The 23,194-nt window shown below is 69.4% G+C and overlaps 1 protein-coding gene across 1 annotated transcript; it reads left to right on the forward strand.

The window, feature by feature from the left end:
- The first annotated feature begins 36 nt into the window (after window positions 1-36).
- ARID3A (AT-rich interaction domain 3A) lies at window positions 37-21,576 on the forward strand. Its single transcript, XM_074565503.1, has 9 exons — window positions 37-160; window positions 2,292-3,216; window positions 3,876-4,197; window positions 18,662-18,734; window positions 19,815-19,998; window positions 20,185-20,432; window positions 20,718-21,014; window positions 21,112-21,201; window positions 21,348-21,576. Exons 2-9 carry the CDS (start codon window positions 2,801-2,803, stop codon window positions 21,569-21,571), a joined length of 1,854 nt encoding a protein of 617 aa, XP_074421604.1. The 5' UTR covers window positions 37-160; window positions 2,292-2,800; the 3' UTR covers window positions 21,572-21,576.
- The last annotated feature ends 1,618 nt before the right edge of the window (window positions 21,577-23,194 follow it).

A 23,194-nucleotide genomic window follows, 5' to 3' on the forward strand; every position in this document is an offset into this window, starting at 1 on the left:
GGCCAATGGGGAGGCGGGGCGGGGCAGCGCCGGGCCCCGCCGCCCGCCCGCGGGGAGAGCAGCCGCCGTGCGGGCAGCGATCGCGCCCCGGCCCCGCCGCAGCCCGAGCCCCGGGCGGCCGCGGCTGCTATGCGGCTTCGCGGCGCACGGCCTCCACCGGGTAAGCGGGGACGCGCCGCCGTACCGGCCCCGCGGACGGTGCCGCGACCGGAATCGGGACACCCCCTACCCCCCCGCGGCCGGTAACGGGGGTCGGGGTCTCCCCCCGCGCTCGCGGGCTGGGCAGGACCGGGACCGGGGACCGACCGCGTCCGCTGGGAGGGTTGGGACTCCCGCGGCCGGTTGCTGGGCGGGATCAGGGCGCCCCCTCCCCTCCGCGGCCGGTTACCGACCGTTTCCCCCGCGCGGGGCCGGCCCCCCCCCCGCCTCTGGCACGCCCCCGCGCCCGCCCGGACCCTCCGGCCCCCGCGGGCGTTACTGGCCGGCCGGTTAGAGTCCCCCGCGCCCCGCCCCACCCCACCCGCGACCCTCCACCGCCGAGACGGGACGGTGCCGCTGCCGCCCTCTGCCCCCGGCCGGGGCAGCCCCGGACCCGCGGCCTCCCGGGGCTCCGGCCGCTGGAGGGGGCCGGGGGCGGCTCCGTGCTGGGCTGGGTGGGAGTTGATGGCCCAGCCGGGCCCCGTGCTCTGTCCCGGGAGCGGCCGTTGCCCCCTGGTTCATGGGGCCGGCCCCCCCACCCCTGTCCCGGGGCCGCCGGGCGAGGCGCAGCCGGTGCCACGTGCCGCCGGGGCTGGGCTCTGCCCTGGGGCCGAGCCCCCTGCCCGCCCCGGGCGTCTCTCCCGCGGCCCCCCCACCCCCAGTCTGTCCCTGGGGACGGGCACCCGCCGGGCCCGGGCTCCCCGTCCTGCTCCTCTTCCTCCTCGCTTCCATCCCCGCGGAGCCCCGGCGGTGCCGTGAGCCCGGCGGGGTCCGGGGGCAGAGGGTGGGGGTGTCCGGCTGCGGCTGGGGCCGGTGTCGGTGGCACAAAGGCCCCGTTCCTCGCACCCCCGCCCGCCGCCGCGTATTTTTAGCCCGGCGGAGCCGCTGTCGCTCTCGAGCACCTGCCCCGGGGGACGCGGGGGCCGCCGCCACCGCACCGGGCCCCCGCGGCCGGGAGGGACAAAGGGGCACGGCTCAAGGTCACGGCGGCCGCCGGCCCGGGGCCCCTCCGCCTAGGGACGGTCCCCGGGCTCCGGTTTCCACGCGGTGGCACGGCCCGGGCCCGGGGTGGGCTGCGGGAGGCGGCCCCGCTCCCGGTTCCCGGTGCTGGCACTGAGTGACCCGGTGACTCGTGGCGAGGCGGGGCCGGGGGCCGGTCCCGCTCCGGTTGTGCTCACGGCCGGCGCCCGGCACGGAGCTCGGCTGGTGGGGAGGGGAAACTGAGGCACGGGCAGTGCCCGAGCGGCCGCCCCGCTCCCGCAGCCCCGGTGCCGGTTCCCCTTGGCGGCAGTAGCCCCGGGACAAGCGCGGCGGGGCCGGCAGCGGATGCGGCGGCTGCTGTAGCGAGCCGGGGGGGAAGCGTCTGCCGCCCCCCGGGCAGCAGCCCCGGCCCGCGCTGGAATGGGTTCCTCTTTCCCGAACCGACGGGATCGCTGCCGGCCCCGCCGCCCCGGGCCGGTCCCGCGGGAGTCCCGGGGTGCGGGGGGCCGAGGCGATGCGCCCGTACGTGGCACTACCGGGCGGCGGCGCGGCGAGCTCCCCCCCGCCTTCGGCACCGGCGGAGGGAACCCCGTCCGTCCGAGGGCTGGGGCCGGCTGCACCGGAGCTCCGGGGCGGTTGGGGGTGTCGGGGGCCCTGGCCATACCGGGTGCTGGCCGGCGGGGTGAAGCAGGGTCGAGCCGCCCGCAGCCCCCGGGGATGGGGGGAGGCGCGGGGGTCGCGGGCAGAGCCGGTCCACCGGGGCTCCGGGGAGCCCGGCTCTGCCCGGGAGGCGGCCCCGGGGAAACGCGGGACCCCCCAGGGCGAGGATCCCCTCTGCCCGCTCCCGCCAGCTCCCGCGCCCGCCTGCAGCATGTCCCCCGTGGGGCGGTTCTCCCCGCGGGGCCGTTATCTCGGGCGCTGGGGTCCCGGTATCCGCTGCTGGAGGGGGGGAGCCGGGTGGGGCTATCGGGGCCGGCAGGCCCCTTCCCCCTCCAGCAGCAGGGCCCGGCCTCCCTATCTCATTAGCTCGAGATTAATGAGGCTCCTGCGCTGTCTTTAACTCCTTCCTGCTCGCCAGCCCCACTGACCCTTCTCTCCGCTTCCCCCGGCAGGTTCGCGCCGAGGCCTGCGGGCACCCAAGGACTAGGGACACCCGGCCCTGAGCGGAGGGACACCGCCGTCACCCCGAAATTGCCGCCCCCCAAAAGTGCCCGGTCGGCGAGGAGGGGGCGATGCCTGTGGCCGCTGCTGCCTGCTGAGCCGGCCGAGGTCTCGCTCGCTGGTGGCCGCAGCACCCTGATCCCACCGAGCCGCCCCGTGCCCACGACTCCCACCGGAGCCCTTGAGAGAAGAAGCCATCGGGGCAAGGCTGAGGGGGTCGGGGGGCACATCCTTCTGCCCTGACACCCCGACGGCGCTGCGGACCCACCGCTGCCCTCGCCCTCCCGGGCCCCGGCAGCCCCCTGGCAGGGCTGCTCCCACTGGCGCTCCCCAGCCTTGGCCCCCAGCCCCGCTGGAGCGCGGCAGCCTGCCGGGCGCTGCCCCCCGTGCCTCCCGGGCATTGCCCCCCGGGTGCATCGCCCCGCGCCCCCCCGGGGACCCGCCGCCCGCTGGCAGAGCCATGAAGCTGCAGGCGGTGATGGAGAACCTGCAGCGGCAGCAGCGCGCGCGGCTGCAGCAGGCGCTGGAAGCGCGGCAGCAGGAGCAGCAGCAGCAGCGCTCCACGCCGCCCCCCGCGCAGCCCCCACCGGCCACGGGGCAGCCCCCCGCCACCACCCCGGCCCGCGCCCGCAGCCAGGATCCGGCCCCGGCGCCCGCGGAGGAAGGAGCGGAGCCTGAGAGCGCGCACATGCAGCGGGCGCAGATGGCCGCCCTGGCTGCCATGCGGGCAGCAGCCGCCGGCCTCAGCCACTCGTCCAGCCCGGGGCTGTCGGATGAGAGCCAGGCCTCCGAGGAGGAGGAGGAAGACCGCGGCGAGGAGGAGGAGGAGGATGGCGGGTACCAGCAGGAGATGGGCTCCGAGGAGGAGGAGGATCTGTGAGTACAGGCTGTAGCAGCTCTTAGGGGCTCAGGGAAGGGGCAGGGACACCGTCTGGGCCCGAAGGGTTTTGGCACGGCTGGTTGGGGACATGAGCTTCCCTTTGGGGCAGGGGAGGGTGGTGGTGGCAGCCGGGGGCTGCCTGCGCTGTTGGGCGGCCGGTTCCTGCAGCTTTGGGGCAGGGAGGTGGGTTAGTGCCGTCGGGACGTCCCGGAGCAGGAGGCACCGAGAGCAGCAGCAGCAGCAGCTCAGCAGCTGTGATTCCTCGTGCCAGGCTGGCATGGGGTGACATTTCATCTCTGCCCGGGGAGCCACGTGGGGCTGTGACAGAGGATCCTGGTCTGGCTTTAAATTATGCAGGGCCTTCGCGGCCGCCTCCTCCCAGCCCGTGTCTTCTCTGGGGCCGGGGACAGGCTGGCAGCCATCTGGCAGAGCCCCGCTCCCCGCCGGAGCTACTGTCTTGGGATGCCGGTGGCCGGAGGTGCCCCGCGGGGCTGCCACATGCCGACAGGGGTGCACTGGGTTCTCTGTGTGCCGGGCAGGCAGTGCCAGCCCCACGGCTGTGGGGTGCCCGTGGGGCAGGGGAGAGGGATCGGCTTTGGAGACCCAGCCCCCTGCCTAGCGTGGGACCAGCTCTCTCCTCTCCCCCCTGCTCTAGGAAGGGCAAGTGGGATGAAGACGACTTTGAAGAGGACCTGGGCGAGGAGGAGGAGGAAGAGGAAGAAGAGGAAGAGGAGGAAGAGGAAGACTATGAGGAGGAGGAAGACATGGGAGAGGAAGGGCTCAGCTCGGCAGAGGCGGTGCGGGCAGGCGCGGGATCCCTGCTGCTCCGCAAGCCCCCGGCTCCCCAGCATTACCGGGGCGAGCCGCCGCGGCTGCCGGGGGGGCAAGACCGGCTCCCCTCGGGACTGGGCCACGCGCAGCCCCCGCCGCCGGCGCCCGACCATGGCGACTGGACCTACGAGGAGCAGTTCAAGCAAGTAGGTGCCCGCTGAGACGTGCGTGTCCCCCCCCCGTGCCCGTCCCTCCCCTGTATCTCAGCTCTGCTGTGCGTCCCTGTGTCCTCGAGTGCCGCGGTGCCGCCTCTGGCAGCGTTCTTTGACGGAGCTGCCGTCGTTGCCGCTAAAACGTGGGATTTCTCCAGGGTTTTAGGGCTTGGGCTCAGCCATGCCCCCTCCCCTGTCGCTTCAGTCGGTGACTCCAGTGGGATCCTGTGTCCCGGTTGGTGCCGTGGCCTGGCCCCAGCGCAGGTGGGCCGTGTGATGGGGTTTGCTGTAGGGACTCGTGAGAATTCTTGCTGAAAATGATGGAAAAAACCACGCCAAACCTGCAAATCTGAAGGGATTCCTCCATTTCTTCTTCTCCACCCTCCCCAAGACGTTTCTGGGGGCTCCCCATCACTGTGGAAGTGGTGCCCGGTGGGACGGCTCCGACCCTGGGGATGTTTGGGGGCTCCCCTGCCATTGCCAAAATGCCACTAAAGAGTGAAAGCGGGGTGAAAGTGCCCCGGCTGCCCCCTCCATCACCTTTCCCGCTCCGGCCGAGCCAGGTTGGCAGGAGGCAAGGCACGCTCCTGTTCTCTCCCCGGCGCCGGAGCTCGCTTGCGCCCCGCTTTCGGCTAATAGAAGGAAATGTGCTGCGAGCTGGGGGCTCCCCGGGGGCTGCCCGGTGCCTTTGATGTGTGTGTTTAAATACATCGGAGTTTAGGGCTGGGGGAAGGGACGGGAGCCAACAGCAGCAGATGGGACCCAGATGGAGCGGCCGGGGCACGGTGGCCTTTTGGGAGGGATGCGACGGCCCCTTCGGGGAAGGGGCAGGGGCCGTCGCATCCCTCCCGAAAGGGGGAAGGGGCTGCCGGGATCTGCCGGCACATCTGGATGCGGCAATGGGGCTGGCGGAGAAAGCGCAAGCGAGCGTGGAGCGTGTGGCCGCTCTCCCTGGTGCGCTCCCGGCCGGCTGCGGGGAAGGAGGGGTGGAATGCTTCTGCCCTGTGCGTCCCTCGTGCCGCTGCACCCACCGCCGCTTCGTCTTCTTGTGGTTTTTTCTCTTTTGTGCTTCCTGCCGGTCGGGGAGCGAGGGGCCGGGGAGGTGATCTCGTATCTGTGAGAAGGCTTTTTTTCGATACCGCAGTCGTGATCTTCCTGTTTGTCACCGTGTCGGTGCCGTACCGGACCCATACGCCAGCTCCGGCGGCTCGGCAATCGCTCCCGGCCCTCGGGATCCAACAGGAAAATTGGGGGCTGGTGGTGTCGGCAGGACCTGTGGTGCCGCGCTGCCGCAGTGTCTGTAGATGTGCCGTGGACTGTGCCGTAGCCTCCACTGTGTCCCCCGCCGCAGCGCGTGGGGACACCAGCCCGGGTCCCAGCGCATCCTCTGCCACCTCCCCACCTCTGCCCCCCAAGGCAGTGCCGGAAAAAGGGGCTGAGCCTCCCCTCTCCCACCACTTTTGCTTCCCAGCGGAAACCTTCCTGGGTCGGGCAGGGAGATCCCAGCACGGCGGTTAATCGTGGAAACAGCCGGAGGGGGGAGGAAAGCAGCTGCCATGGCTGCGCCGTGGGCGGAGGAGAGGAGGCGAGGAGCCTGACCGGGAGAGGCTTTCCCCGGCACGTCAGCGCGCCGGCGCTTGGATCGCGGCCACTGGACCCGGGCCAGGGGGTTGCTCGGCGTGGCGCTGGCCGGGAGCTCCTCCTGGCCACCCTCCAGCGCGTGCCGTGCTGCCCGAGCGCCCCGTTCCCGGCCCAGCTGGCGCGGCCAGGGAAAGGAACAGCAGGAATGTAAACAGCGAGGCGCGCCAGGGGGATGCTGCACCCCTTCCCTGCTCCCACCCCTTCGCGTGGGGGGAAACCCCGGCGGCACCAGGGTGCTGGTGCACCACGGCTGGGTCTTCCCCCCGCCGCCCCGCCATGCGGGAGGGATGGCGGGGATGCGGTGCCGCGAGCGTGGCCGTGCTGGTGCTGGGCCTCCCCGCTGTGGTGGGGAAACGGTGCTTGAGGAAGGGGCTGTTTCGGGGTTCCTCTTTTTTTTTTTTTTTTTTTTTTTGTTTTGCAAACGGCGCTGGGAGCCTCAGCTCTCCGGGGAGCGTGCAGCCTGCTGCGTGCATGGGCTGAGCTGGCCCCCCCAGCACCTCTCTGGTCTGAACCGTGGCTGCCTGGGCTCATCTGGGGGAGGCGGGTGACTCTGATTTCTTTCTCGGTGTCTCTGATGCAGGCTGGGGTCCCCCCGGGGCTGGTGGTCCCGTCTCCGACACCTCCGGGGCTCCCTGAGGTTGGGGTCCAGCTCAGGCAGTGCTGGCACTGGTGAACGGCCCAGCCCAGCGCTGGACCCCCGGCGTCCCTGTCCTGGTGGTCCCTGTGCTCCACGACACTGTCCTCGCCGGGCACAGCCACCGTCCAGGTCCCCGTGCCCGTCTCCGCACCGAAACCCAGCATATGCCGGGGGCTGTCCCCGTGCTGCACCGCGGGGTGTCACTGACCCGTCTGGGACAGGTTGTGGCAAACCTGGGATAAACTGGGGGGGGGGGGGCGCAGGGAGAGGAGGAGGAGAAGGGGGTCGGGTTCACTGGGGAGGAAGGGGAGGGCGCGAGGAAGAGTTATGGAGGTTAGGGAGCCGGCGCGTGGCACCTCCCCGTCCCCGGGGACGGCTACCGCGCAGGCAGAGGTCAGCTCGGTGACTGACCCGGGGCACTGCCCGCGCCGCCAGCAGAACAAAGAAGCCCCTGCCGCGGCGGGGGGTCGGGGGGGCAGCGGCTGCCGAGGGCTTGATGGCTCCTTGTGGGGGGAAAAGGGGCATTTTTGGGGTGGGAGGAGGCTCCCCGTGGGGAATGGCCGCCACGTCCTCCCGCACTGGCTGGCAGCAGGGAATGACTCGCTTTCCTTTTGATCTCACGCCTGTTGTATCCCCACCGGTGGCGGCACGGGGTCGGAGGGGTCTGGTGGGATGTCGCCACGTTGGCCCACGCTGCCGCCATGCTGGGATGCACGGCGGTGCCGGGGCCGCGTTCACTCCCGTTTAGGTTTGGGATCATCTCTAACCTCACCCCAAAAGGCACGGGCGATGGCGGCGTGTCCGGGCTGCCAGCCCCGAACCGGGCTCAGCCGTGGGGGGTCAAGGTGAGCCCCAGCACACCCCACCGGGGGCACGGTGGCCGGTGCTGGGCTCACTGGGGCTCGCACCGCACGCGTTTGCCATCACGATGCTCGCGGGGGGCAGCCGGGCTTTGACGAGCCGCCGGAGCACGAGCGGCTCAGCCAACCCCTGCCAAAAATCCGGCGCTGCTGCGTGCCGCCGCCGCCGCAAAGTGCTGCGTAATGCCTGGCCGGCGCGCTGCGGGGGCTGCCAGGGAAAAACCTGCTTTGATGGCTGCACCCTGGCCCTGGAGGGTAAAGGGGGGGGGGGGGGGGCGCTATGCCGTGCCCCGCAGAGAACCCCCCTCCTGACCTTTCTGTTTCGTTACCGCTATTACTGCGCCCTACTAATACCGGGAGCCCGAGCCCTGGGTGCGTCGCAGCCCACGGGGACGGAGTTTCCTGCCCCTGCCCCTTCGGGAGTTTCCTGCGCTCTCCGGGCACATGCACCCCGTCACCCCGTCACTGTGTCCTGCAGGGTGGAAGGGGGGCACCTATGTGTGGGGGGGGTCCATCTCCCGCTCCTCCCGGTGCTTCCATGGCCGCAGCAGCCGCTGGGCTCCCTCTGGGGTGCCCCATTTGGGGGTCCCCCTCCTCTCTTTGGGGTGCCACAGGCTGATGTTTGATCCCCCCCCATCTCTGCTCGGGTTCGCAGGAAGCATCGTAGGCTTTAAGAAGCCACGGCGGTGCCGGGGGGAGGCTGCCCGGCGGTGGGGTGCTGGCGGTGGGGTGCTGGCAGGGTTCATTGCGTTGGGGGGGGGGTGGTGGTGGGAGATCTGCACCACAGCGGTGGGACGTGGGGGGGCAAAAACCTCAGCCCTTATCTTGTGCCGAGCAGCGCTCCCCGGAGATACGGCGTTTCAAAGTGCAGCGGCTGGGGGGGGGGGTAAAAAAAAATAAATAATAAACCAAAAGCAACTCTGCAGCCTGGGTGGGCGCATGCTGGGCTTGGGGGCGCCAGCCTGGACCCCCACCCTGCCCGCTTCCATGCCTGGTGACCAGCCAGGGCTCAGATGTGGTGGCTCCCGGGAAGACGAAGCCAGGATTTTCCTGGCAGAACTGCGGGAGGGTCCGGGCGGGCTGAGGAAAAGCCCAATTTTCCTCCCAAGCCACCGGGCTTGGAGCTCCGTGCAGAACCCCCAGCTCAGGTTAAGGTGCGGGGGGTCCCCTCTGCCCCCCAGGGCAGCAGAGCCCCCGGCGCGGGGCCCTGAACCCCTTTCTCCCATTGGATTATATTTATTTAAAAAGCCCCAAAGCCGTCCCGGGGAGCGGGGGCCCTGCAGCCTCTTAACGAGGGCGGGAGGGTCCATTTACTTTCTTTAAAATATTGATTAGAGCTTTATTGCATTAGCCAGCCGAGCGGATGAGCCGCCCCCGGGGAGGGCGAGGGGGCCCCTGCGCAGGGAAAGGGGCACCCGAGCCTTGTCCCTGGCCGGGGGCTGCCGTCCCCCCCCCCCACCCCCCCAACAAAGGCAGTTTTGCTCCGTCCGGGGCTGTGGCGTGGCGGGGGGGCACAGATAAAGGGCATCGCCCTGGGGCCCCCGGCTGGGTGCTTCTGCACCGGGAGGAGGCGATTGCGGCATCTGGCCGGGCCGGTAGCAGATAACGAGGGCGAGGAGGGGACCGGAGCGGGACGGGGTGCGGGGGGCCGCGGTTCAGTGGGAGGTTGGACCCCTCCCGGGAGAAGGGGCCGCGTCCTCCCCATTGCACTCAGCCTTCACCCGTCTCGCCCGGTGCCACCGTCCCGCTCGCTGAAGGGTGCTCCTTGCCGGGGCTCCAGCCCGGTAATCGGCTCACCGCGCTCAGGGAGCCTTCCCGGAGTTGTAATCCCACTGGATCCGCGGCCGGGGGTCAGAGACTTCTTGGCGAGAGCGGCTTAGCGGCCGAGTGCCTCCCCCAGCCCGACACCTGGGTGCCCGTGCAGCCGGCTCAGCCCCCGCTGCCGGTCCTGGCACCGTGTGAAGCCGTTTGTCCCAACAAGACTCGGGTTAATTAACAAGGTGGGAGACAGGGGACATGCCCCTTCTGCCACGGGTGGCCAGCCAGCACCTTCGCCCGGTTGATTTTGTTTGCTACGGGGTGGACTGTCCCCCCGACACCCCTTGTCTCCGGAGCCGGACTGGCTCCCCCCAGCCTGGGCATCGCCACTGGGGTCCCTCTAGGAGCCCCAGAGCCCCCCCCAAGAGCCCTGGTCCCCGCAGAGCCCCAGCCCCCTGGACTGATTCATGGGCTACAGAGGAGGCGGCCACCTCCCAGCTCCGGCACAGCTGAACTAACAGGAATGAGGGTTTATTTAAAAGAAGGAAAAAAAAAAAAAAAAAAAAAAAAAAAAAAAGGAGCAGAGGCAAAAGCAAGTCCTTTGTCAGCAAAGCAAACAGCCGCCCGGCAGCGGAGCGGTTGGGCAAGGGCACAGCGTTGCTCCATTGCCCTATTTCTGGCCCAAACCACAGGAGAAATGGCAGCCGGTGCCGGGGCCTGGCCGGACGTGCCGCAATCGGGGGGCGGGCGGCGGGTTGGAGGTGGGGGGAGCCCCCCGCTCTCCCCTGGGCACGTCCCTGACGCTACACCTGCCTGCACTACCTGCCTGCACTGCCTGCGTGGCCACTCGCCGGCCCTGAGCCCGTGGGGGCAGTCGGATCGGGGGCTCGGGGCGCAGCTCTCGGCTCAGCTCCTGACCCGCTCCCTGACCCTTCCAATCGCTCACTCCATCTGCCCCCGCCTGTGTCCCTGCTCCGGACGGAGCTGGCGATAACCCGCCCTGTGCCGGGGCTGCTCGGGGACAGGGGTCTCCACCCCGCTCCCAACTCCTGACGCATACCATGGGGGGGGTGGTCCTGCGGGAAAGGGCTTTCCTGCCGCCCCCTGCAGCAGGCAGCTCAGGGACCTCACTGGTGCAGACGTGGGTGCTGGCCCTAAATCCTTCTGGCGAGGGGCTGAGCCTCCTGCCTCAGTTTCCCCACCTGCCCCCGGCTCAGGCAGCAGCGCCTGGTTTCGGAGACCCAAACACCTGCGATGTGGCACCCCGGGGTGGGACGGGGTCGGGCGGCAGCTTTGCCGGCGCTGGCATCGCTCCGCTGCTGCCTCAGTGCCGGCGGCGCGAGGAAGCCGGCGAGGTTTCGGCGCTGCCGGAGCAGCTGGGCGGTGATGGTTCCAGGGCTGACGGCCCGCAGCTGGCTGCCTGTCAAAACCATCTGCGGCTCTTGGACCTCTTCCAGCTCCCGCGGGCAGGGCCGGGGCGCGTGGGGCTGGGGGGAACCCCCCCTGCCCTGCCACCCTCCCCAACCCCGGGACCCCCACCGCGGTGGGACGGCGGCGGGGTCGGCAGAGCGGCCATCGGCAGAGCGGCCGTCCCTCGGAGGTGCGGGACCTCGCATTTCAGGAACAGATTTGCAATTAGCCAAATCCCCGGCCCGGGCGGTGGAAGCCCCGGGTGACTCATCTGCTCTGGCTTACAGCGATCCCCTTTCTAAGACGATCATTTACATATGGTGGAATTTAAACCCCAGCTCGCCTGCAAGGGCTAACGCGGCCGCCCGTGCGGCTGCCCCCGCACCCGGGTCGGGTCCTCACCCGGGGGGTCTCGACCTGCCAGCCCTCCTGGGTGTCACCCGGGGGAGGGCTGGGGGCACACGCGGAGGGACAGCCCGAGGTGGGGGCTCATCGGGTGCCTCCAGGGTTTGCACCGCTCTTCCATTGGGAAAAGCTTTGCCGCTCTGGCCGTGGTTTGCCGGGGTCCCCGCGGGGAGCTGCGCCGGCGGCGTGCGAGCCAGGCCCTGGGTGTTGCTCCCTGGGACGAGCTTTCCCAACACCGCCTGACTCCACTGAATTAATATTTGCACAAGGTCCGATGCGATAGCAAGCATGTGTCAAGGGCATGCACCGGCACGCACGCGGTGAGGGCTGGGGGAGCCGCCGTGCCGCTGCCGGGCTGGCCCCCAGCCGCCCGCCCTGGCCGGCCACTCTCGGCATGGCAGGGGGCACCGTCTCCCCTGTCCCCCACCGCTTGGCGGTGACCCCTCGGCAGCCCGTGCCACGCATCGGCGTTCAGACACCAAACGAGTTTTTATTTTAGCCGGAGCCCGGCACGCTGCCGCCCGGCCGGTCCCTCTGAAACCGTGGCTGGAAGTGCCGCTGCAGCAGGATTCGCTTCCTCCTCTGCGGGAAGGGGAAAAACTGCGGCAGCGCAGCCGTCCTGGGAGGCGTCGTCGGTTCAGACCCGGTGTCCGGCTGCACCGGGGCGGCTCCGGCACACGGACGCGGATCCACACGGAGCGTCCCGGTGGCTGCCAGGCAGCAGCGGCCCCGCGGCGTGGCGGGGAGGGCGGCCGGCGGCGCACGGACAATGGGGGGTCAGGGAGGTTAAACGGCGACTAATTCGCCCATTCAAGGTCCCCCTCCGCGGCATGGTGACACCCGCCGTGTCGGCGCTGACACTGGCCTGCGTCCCCCCAGGTCGCCCGTACGGCTGCTCCTGCCCGGGGAGGTGATGGAGCAGGGCACGAGGTCCGCGCAGGACCCACATCTGCGGAGGGGGGGGCTTGGTTTGGGATGGGACGCTGCCCGTGGCACCATGGGCTCCTGCTCATCCCTGTCCCCCACGTCTGGTGGGGTGGGGACCACGTCTGGGATGCGGCCGCAGCATCGCTCGGGGGGGTTTGGGGGTGCTGGGCTGAGGCCGGGTGGTCTCGGGGACCCCAGACCTTTGGGGCGATGGCTGGGGATCACCTGGGCTCGTCCCCGTGCCGCGGGAGCGCCCGTGGATCTGCCACCCGCCGGGTCCCCAGCCCGAGGAGGGGGCACCGTCGGGGAGAGGCACCTGCGGCGGGGCCGGACCGCGGATGGGACAATGCTGGGAACCGGCGGGAACAATAGTGCCGACGGGAAGCGCGGCGGCGAGGGCCCCCGTGCTCCCCGGCCCCCGCCCCGGCTGCCCCCGCGGAAGCGGCCCCCCGCCCCGGGCGGCCCCGGCCGCAGGAATCCCGCCAGGCCGGTCAGTGGACTCGGTTGCCGGCGGCAGGAGCCGGCCCCATCCCGTCCCGCGCGGGCGAGACTCCCATGCCGGCCTCGGAGCTGGGGAGCAAGGCGGTGGGGGGTCTCTCTGGGGGGAGTTTGGGGAGGGGGTGAGCACCCCTGTCCCCCGGCCACCCCTTCCCAAGGAGGGGCCGTGCTTTGGGGGGGTCACAGGGGATTAGGGATGGCGAGAGGTGACCCGTCCCTAAGCCAAGCGCTTTATCTGCGGCGGGATCTGTGCCGGGGTCGGACTCTCCCTTTGCCCTTCGCCGGGAGGGATCGGCCCCCGCAAACCACATACCCCCGCAGCTGGGGGCGGGGGGGCCCTGCCGGCGCTGCCCCCCTGCTCCCCTGCCCGGGGAAGGGGCTGCGCAGCCTCGGCACCCCCAGCCCTGACTCAGCCACCATCTTACAGGAAACCACCTCACCAGCATCACCCGAAACGCTTCATTTCGGGGCTGGTTGCCAGCCCTTCGTTCTAGTTTTTACAAATTACTTTATTTTTCTGAAGAAGTGTCCCCACCGGCCCCAGCGAAGGGTCCTGGAGTGCGATCGACGTGGAGTGGGTGCTTCGGCGTGCCGGGGGTTGGGGGCTGCGTGCGCCGGCCGGGAGCGGGACAGGAAACACCGCCCGCGTGTTTATCCTTCGTTAAATAACTCGTTAGCGTGCGCGGTCTCTCCCCGTCGCCCCTCGGCTGTCAGCGGGACAAAGGGACGCGTCTCCGGGGGCCGGCTCGGAGGAAGGAAGGAAGAAAAGAAAGAGAGAAGGAGCCCCCCCGGCCCCAGCCCCTGCTCACACCGCCCGGGCTGGAATCCATCGGGGAGGACGTTGTCGCTGCTACCTGCCGCCGGCCCCTCTCCAGGGTGGGCTATCCCCTGCGGCTTGCCTTTGTTGTATTTTTTCCCAAAATATGGAAATTCAAGCCCCCGCGAGGCGGGTGGCTCTGCTGGAGGGGTCCCCAGCCCACCCCCCCCGCCCCGTCCCTGCTGCTGTGGCCCTTGGGGGGGGTCTCTCCACCCCCTCGCCGGCTCCCAGCGTGCACGTCCCAAACCGGTTTTGAAGAGGAGGGAGGAAAGCCGGGAGTGTCGAGACTTCCTGGCGATGGGGGAAAAAAAAAAAACATTGAAAATTATTCCCCGAGGCTCGAAAACCCGGAACCGAGCCGTGGGGGGCCGGGGGGGGGGTTAACTCGGACGCGTGACGCTGGCTCAGGACGCTGGGACATGGGCTGCTCCGCTGCCCCGGCCCCACACACCCCTGCTGGCTGCGCGGGGGTCCCTGGTGGGGCAGGCCTTGGCGGAGGGGGGGTCCTGCCGATGGGGAGACTCGCACGGCTCCGGCGTGAGCCCCCGGCATTGCGAGAGCCTCATTAAATGGCGCTTCCCCTCCCTGCTTTAATTGCCCTCCTTGCCCGCAGCTCGGGGGGAAACGGTGGGCTGCTGGGGGGTGGGGGGGTGGGGGTTATCTCCGTCCCTCCCGGCGGACCCCCGGCACGCACCGCTCCCGTGCCGAGGGCTCTCTGCTGCATTCCTGGCATTGCCGAGGGGCCGCCTCCCCGCCAGCCCTTTGAAAGCCAAGGGGTTGGGATTTTCCCCGTAATCTGGTTTGAAACATTAATCCGGTCATCCACACCAAACGCCGGGCCGGCATCCTGCCGGGGCGCTGGGGGTGCGGGGTCAGTGCCGCCCACCCGCCCGCCCGCCGCCTTCCTAATTCCTCCTCCACTTAATTATATATCTGCTGGCAACGGCCATCTGGCACCTCGTCCTCAGCCGGCCACAAGGACGGGGGCCGGGGACGGTTGGGGCTGCACCGGTGGCGAGGTGGGTCGGGCACCGCGGCGCAGAGCCGGCCGTGCCGGTGGTGCCGGGGCAAGCGGCAGTGGCGGGCATTCGCCCTGTGCTGGGTGAGCACTGGGCGCACGGGGCCAGATCCCCGGGCACGGGGGGGGGGTTCCCGGGGGGTGTCTCCTGTCGCCCTGTCCCGGCTGGGGTCGCGGCATCCCTTGGCACCGCACTCTCGCCGTGGGGACCCGTCAGTGGGGCGGCGAGGCCGGGTTGGCCTCCCCACGGTAAGAGGATATTCTCGGGGCAGCTGCGTTACAGATTAAGTCGTTTCCACCTCCCTGCGGCCTCCCTAATTACGAAATGTAAATCTATTGAGTCAGCGGCGGCAGGGCGGCCTCTCCCCGCGGCTCGCTGCCCGGCGGCCGGCGTTACCTTTGCACCGAACCTCGCCGCCTCCGCCCACGCTTCCCCCGCCGGGAACCGGGCTTTGCGCCGGGCAGAAGCCGTGTCGGAGTGCAGGCAGGGCATCGGCGCCAGCCGGGGGGGGTCGGCACCTGCTGATTTCGGTCCGGTGGTGCCAGTCCGTGCCGAGCCCGGCTGCGCCGCTCGGTTTCGCACGCTACTGAAACGAGAACATGTTTCTGTTCCTCAATTTTTATTTTGAGACCCAATATCTAAACTTTCCTATCATGCCCAGGGCTGCCTTTCGGGGTTTGAGGGGTGCACGGCTCCTCTGCCACGTCCTCGCCAGCGAGGTGTCCCGGCACGCGAGGGATGCCGTCAATGCAAGGAAATCCTGCCAGGGGCTGCTGGAAGTCGCTCGTCTCTGCCCCCTTCCACGTCTCTGCCTGTGCCCGGGGGGCGAGGGGGGTCGGGGGCAGCTCGGCGGATGCCGCTCAGTCACGCGGCGCCCGCCGCGCTGCACGCAGGGCACGTCCCGGCCACGGCGGGGCACGTCCTTGCCACGCAGTACCGCTGGCCCGGCTTCCCGGCAAGCCGCCCTCGCACCAGCCGATTCGGGGGGGGCTCCTGGGGGTGCAACCAGGAAAATGCCTGGCACAGGGGAGCCCTGGCCCAGCTGAGCCCCTCTCCCTGCTCCGGGGTGGCGGCGGCTGGCGGGCAGCAGCCGAGCTGTCGAAATCTCACCGGTAACCACAAGCGGCAGCTTGCGAAACGTCCTTTGCCCGGCAGCCGCGGCTGGGTGTGCCGGCAGGGCCTTGAGGGCGCCGGGCGGGAGCGGGGCTCCCTCCGCTCCCCGGCCCCGGTGACCCTTTGTGGCTTCACCCGGAGAGCGGCCACGGCCGGCGGAGTTTGGCATGGGACCACCGGGGCTGGCGGGCGCGTGGAAGGACGGCACACGGGGCAGCTGCTAATCCCCGCAGCCCGCCCAGCGCACGCTTTCCTCAGCTGACGGTTAATTTTCTTTCATCCTCTTAAACGTGACCGTTCCCCTCGGGACTGAGCCCGGGGGGGGTGGCCCACGGCCCGGGGGGGTCGCGGCAATAAATGAACCAACGCGTTGGTCCCTTCCCAAACGCAGCCGCAGCTCCCGCCTGCAGCCGGGGGAGAGCGGCTTTATTTAAGAGCTGGCTTTATAAAAATTGAATGAACTGATGTTTTCATAAACGGCTAATCGATTTTTAGAGCTCTGCGGGTTAATAGGTTGCTCGTGACCCCCCCACCCCCGCTCCGGCCTTGCGCTGCGCTGGGATGGCTCCGCGTTCGGTGCTGGCTGATTGTGCCTGTGCCTGAGCCGCCACGGTGCTGGGGGTCCCCACAGCACTGGGGGTCCCCACGGCAGTGGGGTCCCCCATGGCAGTGGGGGTCCCCATGGTCCTGGGGGTCCCCCATGGCGCTGTGGGTTCTCATGGCGGTGGGGGTCCCCACGGCGCTAGGGTTCCCCATGGTGCTGGGGGTCCCCATGGTCCTGGGGATCCCCATGGCGCTGTGTGTCCTCATGGCGGTGGGGGTCCCCATAGCGCTGGGATTCCCCACGGCACTGGGGGTCCTCATGGTGCTGGGGGTCCCCATGGCGCTGTGTGTCCTCGTGATGCTGGGTGTCCCCACGGTGCTGGGATTCCCCACGGCACTGGGGGTCCTCGTGGTGCTGGGGGTCCCCGTGGCGCTGGGAGTCCCCATGGCGGTGGGGGTCCCCATGGCGGTGGGGATCCCCACAGTGCCTGGACGCAGCGTCTCCGCCGCAGTGCCGGTACTGCACCCTCTGCCCCAGCTGTGCGGGCCCGGGGTTAACGGGGCTCATGGTGAACCGTGGCGGGGCAGGGGCGATGGAGCTGCGGGCAGGGGGGACTCAGCGCCCTGCAGGATCGTGCCGCGGCGGCGGGCGGACGCCGGGGAAGCCCTGTCTCTGCGTGCGGCTTTCCGAGCCGCTGGAGGAAACGGGGGAGGCTGGATTGGCGTCGGCCCAACATCCCTCGCCGGGTCGGGAGCAGCCCACGCGGCTCAGCCCGAAAAACCGCGGCAGTGCCCGCGGTGCCGCGTCCCACCCCTGCCCTGCTGGGATCACCGCTCCGCTCCCCCTGTGCCGTGGTCTCTCCGGGCTCCCCCTGCGCACCGGAGCCCTTGCCGCTGCGCTGGACTGGGAGAGGGGCTTTGAGGGGTCTGGCCGGTGGTGACGGTGGCTCCTGCCCCTTCCCTGGGGGGTTTGCGGGGGCCGGGCGAGGTTTCCAGGGGAACTGGGGGTTTATGGCCTTCCTGCAGCGCCCTGCCCCTCTTATCGGTGCGGCCCCATTGATCCCTTTGATCAGCGCCGACGGGCGAGGAGTTCAATCCTGCGGGATCCGGATCCTCCTGGGGAGGCAGCGGGAGGAGGGGGCTGGCACCCCTCGCTCACAGCCAGGGCGACGGCGGCCCCCGCTCCCCGGTGCCATGCCGGGCATACCCGTGGGACACGCGGGCGTATGGGTGACCCGGTTACTGTGCCGATGTGCCGCCGCGCGGTTGGCGGCCCCGCGGTGCATGCCTGCTGAGTTACGTGGTCATATTTATAGCCCCTTCCCGGCCGCCGCCGCGGCCCCGCTGGCAGTTGTTCAAAGTCGTCATTGAGAAAAGCGGGTGCCGCTCGGCACCGAGGGGACGGCGGGGACGGGGCGAGGGCTGCGGCGGCCGTCCCCGCGGCGGCCGGGCAGCGCCTGCCCCCACAGCCCCTGCTCCGACACCCCTCCTGGTGTGTGTGGGGGGATTATCTCCCAGCCTGGGGGCAGAAACCGCGCTGGGCTGGGGCTGCCGGCAGCGGGGAGAGGCAGAGCCGGCGTAGCGTGCCTGCCTGCGTGCCGGGGCGCTCAGGCCAGCAGATCCTGCTGCCATAAATCAGGCAGGAATGTGCCGGGCTGTCGGGCGCGGGGTGGGGTCCCGACAAAAAGCTGCCCCAGCAGAACCGGGTGCTCGAGGCACGGCTGTGCCGCAAGCCTGGCCCGGCTCTGCCTGCCCCGGCCTGGAAAGCCATGTGCCGGCTGAGCGACGCGGTGCGGCGCGGCGCGGTGCGGTTCGACCTGCCGGGTTTGCTCCGGCAGCCGCGCCTCGAGCAGCGCGGCGGCCACGGAGGGAGATGCTCTTGCAGGAGGAGAGGCTGCCAACCCCACTGGTGGCATGGAGCCTCGCCGGGGCAGACCACGCTCGGTGCCGGCCTCGCCGGGCAGGGGGGAGCAGGCTCTGCCAGGCGGCACGGCAGCCAGTGGTATGCCACGGCCGGGACAGTGTCCTCCGACCGGGTCCAGCTCAGCACCCTCCTCGCCATGTCATGGCCTTCATGTGCCACTGTACCCCCAGGGACCCCCTTTGAGCACAGCGTGGCAGGCACGAGCTCGCACCATGGCACAGGAGCTCGCACCGTGGCACAGGAGCTGGCACCGTGGCACAGGAGCATGTGCCATGGCACAGGAGCTCGTATCATGGCACAAGAGCTCGTACCGTGGCACACAAGCTGGCACCATGGCACATGAGCCCATGTCATGGCACAGGAGCTCGTGCTGTGGCACACGAGGTGGCACCGTGGCACACGAGCCCGCCGGCCCCCGGCACTGCCTCCCTCCGGCACTGCAGGTGCGGAGGATGGATCACGCCGAAGCGTTGCTCCGCTCAGCACGCGGTGGATGCTAAAAATAACCGGGATCGGCGTTCCCGGGAGGAGCCGGGGGCCGATCGCGGCACTTGCAGCGTGGGAGCCGCTGGGGCCCGCGGGGCAGGCGTGGGGCAGTGCTGCCATTGCGGCACCGGCGCTTCGGCGCCGAGCTCGGAGCGGGGCCGGCAGGGGATGGCACCGCCGCGCCGGGGATCCTGCCGGGGCGCGGGCACAGGTCAGCCCCCAGCCGCAGGAACCCCCAGGATCCCCTGGCCCTGCGCAGGGACCCCCCTGAGCCGAAGGGCAAGCTGACGGGCTCAGGCCGGTGGGCACAAGCCCCGGGGATGCTGCTGTGGGGGGGCCGGGGCTCTCCGGGCACGGGGGGCGGCGAGGGGGGCGCAGGTACGGGGGTTTTCTGAGCGTTTTTCTCCTCTCCTTGCACAGCTGTACGAGCTGGACGGGGACCCCAGGAGGAAGGAGTTCCTGGACGACCTCTTCAGCTTCATGCAGAAGCGAGGTGAGCCCCCTGCATCGCACTCCCACCTCGCTCCCCCCCCTGTCCCGTCCCCCCCCACCAGGGGGTCAGGGGCTCATTTCCTCGCCCCCTCGTTACAGCCCCGAGGTCACCGCTCCGGCCGGGACGATGGTTAATTTTTAACCTCTTTGCGCAGCGGGGTCAAACCTGCTGGGCTGGATCCGGCGCCTGCGGCCCCCCCTCGCCCAGCCCACGGCAACCGGGGACCCGCAGCCCCCTCCCCGCGGGCTCCGGCCCCTCCTGGCCATGTCTACCCTGGCTTCGCCTCCCCCCACGGGGTTATTGCAAAGGGTGAAGCCCCCCCCCCCCCCCAGCCCTCCCGCTCTGCCCGGGCTGGCAGGGGGTGGGCGCCGACGTGGAAGGGGGGGGGTTGGAAAAGGCTGAAAGCGAAGCGTTGCTCTGGTCGAGGGTCTGGTTCCTGCGTGGAAAACAGGGCTGGAAATGCTGACGCATGGCTGCCCGCAGCCTTTTGTCAGGCGGGCGCTGGGGGAAGCACGTGTGCGTGCCGGGGAGTGTGTGGGGGGGCGGGGGGCCGGCACCGCCACGGATGGGTTCCCCCCCAAGACTTCGATCCCACCGGTGCCGGCAGAGCAGAGACCCCCAGGAGGGAGGAGAGGCTGCAGCCCCGTCCCCGTCGCCACAGGGGTGACCCCCCCCCGCCCCGTTATGCACGTGCGGCCCCCAGCTCGGCGGGACCCTCGCGGCCGGGAAGCGCCGCCGCCGTTATAAATAACTCCTGTTGCCGGGTGCCGCCAACCTCAGCCTGAGAAACCGCGCTCGGCCCCCGTTTCGGGGGCTGCGGCCGAAAACTGCGAGTTTCTGTTTCCTTTGTGCGCGGGGACGGTGCTCGGGGTGGGGGGAACGGCGGGGGGGACGACGACGGGACGGACGGCAGCGAGGGGGGTGGTCTCCAGGGGGAAAGAAGGGGATGGTGGAAGGGAAGGGAGGAGCAGGACCCCCCCCTGCTGCCTCGCTGGGGGTCTCGCCGGCTTCTCCCCCTCTTTGCCTGGGGGCGAGAAGCAGCAGCCCAGACCCACTCTCACCTCCCCCCCGCTCCCGCAGGGACCCCCGTCAACCGGATCCCCATCATGGCCAAGCAGGTGCTGGACCTGTACATGCTGTACACGCTGGTGACGGAGAAGGGCGGCCTGGTGGAGGTGATCAACAAGAAGCTGTGGCGGGAGATCACCAAGGGGCTGAACCTGCCCACCTCCATCACCAGCGCTGCCTTCACCCTGCGCACCCAGTGAGCGGCGGGGGCTCGGCAGGGCGGGGGGCTCGGGGTGATGGGGAGCAGCTCCGGCGATGGGAGATGCCGGGGGGAACCCCGCTCCGGGGATGGTGGAGAGGGAAGGGGTGGCATGGAGGGAGAGGGTGGCACACGAGGGTGCCCGGCCGCCACGTCACCGTCCCCGTCCCTTTCCGCCGGCAGGTACATGAAGTACCTGTACCCCTACGAATGTGAGAAGCGAGGGCTGAGCAACCCCAACGAGCTGCAGGCGGCCATCGACAGCAACCGGCGGGAGGGCCGCCGGCAGGGCTTCGGCAGCTCCCTCTTCACCTACTCGCCCGGCGGCACCCATGGCCTCCTCTCCTCCCCCAAGCTGCCGGTGCCGGCACTGGGGCTGGCCTCCGCCACCAACGGCGGGTCCATCGCTCCCGTCCAGAAGATCAAGAAAGGTAACGGCCGCCACGGGGTCCTGGCTGCGGGCTGAGTCCCCTCCCGGCAGCGGGGACGCAGAGCTGGGGGGGTCACAGTCCCGTCATCTCCCCGAGCTTTGGGCACCGGGGTTTGTTCTGGGGACCTGGACTCCGGTCGCCCGGCTCTGGCCCTTGGAGGAGCAGGAGGTGCTGGGCAGCCTCCGACGCGGCCATGAGGCACAGAGGGGCTGGGGACACCCTGGGGCGGTGGCACCCGTTTGTCCCTGTCCCCCCCCTTCCTGACGGCCCGCTCTGCCCCTGCAGAAGAGGACTCCCCCATCCCCATCTCCATGCCCAGCCGGCTCCCCGTCTCGCTGGCTGGCCACCCCGTGGTGGCAGCCCAGGCGGCCGCGGTGCAGGTGGCGGCGGCCGCCCAAGCCGCGGCGCTGGAGCAGCTGCGGGAGAAGCTGGAGTCGGGGGAGCCGCCGGAGAAGAAGATGGCGCTGGTGACGGACGAGCAGCAGCGGCTGATGCAGCGGGCGCTGCAGCAGAACCTCCTGGCCATGACGGCCCAGCTGCCCATGAGCATCCGCATCAACAGCCAGGGCACCCGCTCGCCAGGTCAGTGCTGCCCCCGGTCCCCCCCACCCCCGGCAGAGCCACCGCGGCCCCCGGTCCCGGCGCGGCGCGTAACCCGTCTCTCCTCCCGCCCCGGCAGAGAACCGCCAGGACTCCGCCGCCGGCCTGAGCAGCAACGGCACCAACAGCATCAGCATGTCGGTTGAGATCAACGGTATCGTCTACACAGGTGAGGGACGGGCAGCGCCGCCTCCGCCGTCCCCAGCACCCCCGCCGTGCGCCGCCGGCGTCAGCCCCATTTTCGGCCGCGGCATGCGCAGGCAGCGATGGCACGGCCGTGCCGCCCCCCGGCTCAGCCCCCCGCTCTCTCCCCAGGTGTGCTGTTCGCCCAGACCCCCGGCCCTTCCTCCTCCTCTTCCTCCTCCTCCTCCTCGCTCCCCTCCTCTGCCTACACCAAAGGCAACGGCGGCAGCGGCGGCAGCCGGAGCAGCGGCAGTGGCGGCGGCGGCGGCACGGGGAGCGGCGGCAGCGTCCCCCCCACGGCACCGGCCGGGCTGGCCGTGCCCCCCAGCTCTACCTCCAACAACGCTTCGCCTTAACGCCCCCGGCCCCCCGGCCCCGGCCCAGCGCCGGCAGCACCTCACCCGGCAGCGGTCGGGGCGCAGGGGCCGGGGTCTCGCCAGGGTCCCACCAAAGTCTGGTCGGGGTCTCACCAGGCTCTCACCAGGCTCTGTCCGGGGTCTCACTGGGGTCTGGTCAGGGTCTCACCAGAGTCTCAGGGGACTCCCACCAGGGTCTCACCAGGATCTCACTGGGGTCCCACCAGGGTCTGGGCAGGGTCTCACCAGGGTCTGGTCAGCATCTCACCAGGGTCCCACCAGGTTCTGGTCGGGGTCTCACCAGGATCTCACCGGGGTCTCACTGGGCTCTGGCCAGGGTCTCACCGGGGTCTTGTCGAGGCCTCACCAGAGTCTCAGGGGGGTCCCACCAGGGTCCCACCAGGGTCTAGGCAGGGTCTCACCAGGGTCCCACCAGGATCTCACTGGGCTCTGACCGGGCTCTCACTGGGCTCTGGTCAAGGTTTCACCAGTCTCAGGGGGTCCCACCAGGGTCTCACCAGGATCTGGTTGGGTTCTGGCCAGGGTCTCACCAGGGTCTGGTCAGGGTCTCACCAGGGTCCCACCAGGATCTGGTCGGGGTGTCACCGGAGTCCTACCAGGGTCTCACCGGCATCTGGTCGATGTCTCACCAGTGTCTCAGGGGGGTCCCACCAGGATCCCACCAGGGTCTGGTTGGGCTCTGGCCAGGGTCTTACCGGGGGTCTCACCAGGCTCCCACCAGGGTCTGGGGTCCCACCAGGGTCTCACTGGGCTCTGGCCGGGGTCTCACCGGAGTCTCAGGGGGATCCCATCAGGATCTGGTTGGGCTCTGGCCAGGGTCTCACTGGGGTCCCACCAGGGTCCCGCCGGGCTCTGCTCTTGTTCTCCTGTTGTTGGATTTTTCTTTCCGAGGCAGAAAAGCTTTAGCCCGGGGGTTTTGCCGGAGCCGCCGGCTGTCCCGCTGCGCCGCGCCGGTCCGGGACCGTTTACCTCACTCACATCACACTTTGCACTGTACATTTATTATTATTATTATTATTATTATTTTTTAACTCGTGTTACCTCCAGACAGACGCACGGACGCCTGCCGACGCGAGCTTTAGTGAAACCCCCCCGGCACCGAAAAAAGATATAAAAAAAAAAAAAAAATAATAATAATTGGAAATCAGGAGATATTTTATTCATTTAGAGCCTTTTCCCTCCCCCTTTTTTATTTCGAGAACGACACTCGCGATACGGGATTTTGAGAGGTGGTTGGTTGATCGTTTCGTTGTAAATAGCTTCTATTTTATTCTCGGGGGGGCGGGGGGGAAGAAAAAGTGAGAGAATCGGAACTTTTAACAGGCAAATGATATATATTCGTGTTCATCAGGGAAACGGGAGCTCGGGAACCTCCTTTCTCCTCTCGTTGCTGCAACCGGCAAATTTTTACTTTTATTCCCTGTCTCCCCCCCCGCCAAAAAAAAAAAAAAAAAAAAAAAATAGTACTACTGTGCAAAGCCAATTTGGGGCGTATTTTCCTCCCAAAATAAGCAGCTTGGTGAGAGCAGGATCCAGGCGATATATGGGGGGGGGGGTGTCCTAGAGGGGACAGGTATAAAATATTACATTTAGGGAGGGGAT

This window comes from Larus michahellis, chromosome 23 (assembly GCF_964199755.1).
Source record: "Larus michahellis chromosome 23, bLarMic1.1, whole genome shotgun sequence".
NCBI classification, from domain to species: Eukaryota; Metazoa; Chordata; class Aves; order Charadriiformes; family Laridae; genus Larus; species Larus michahellis.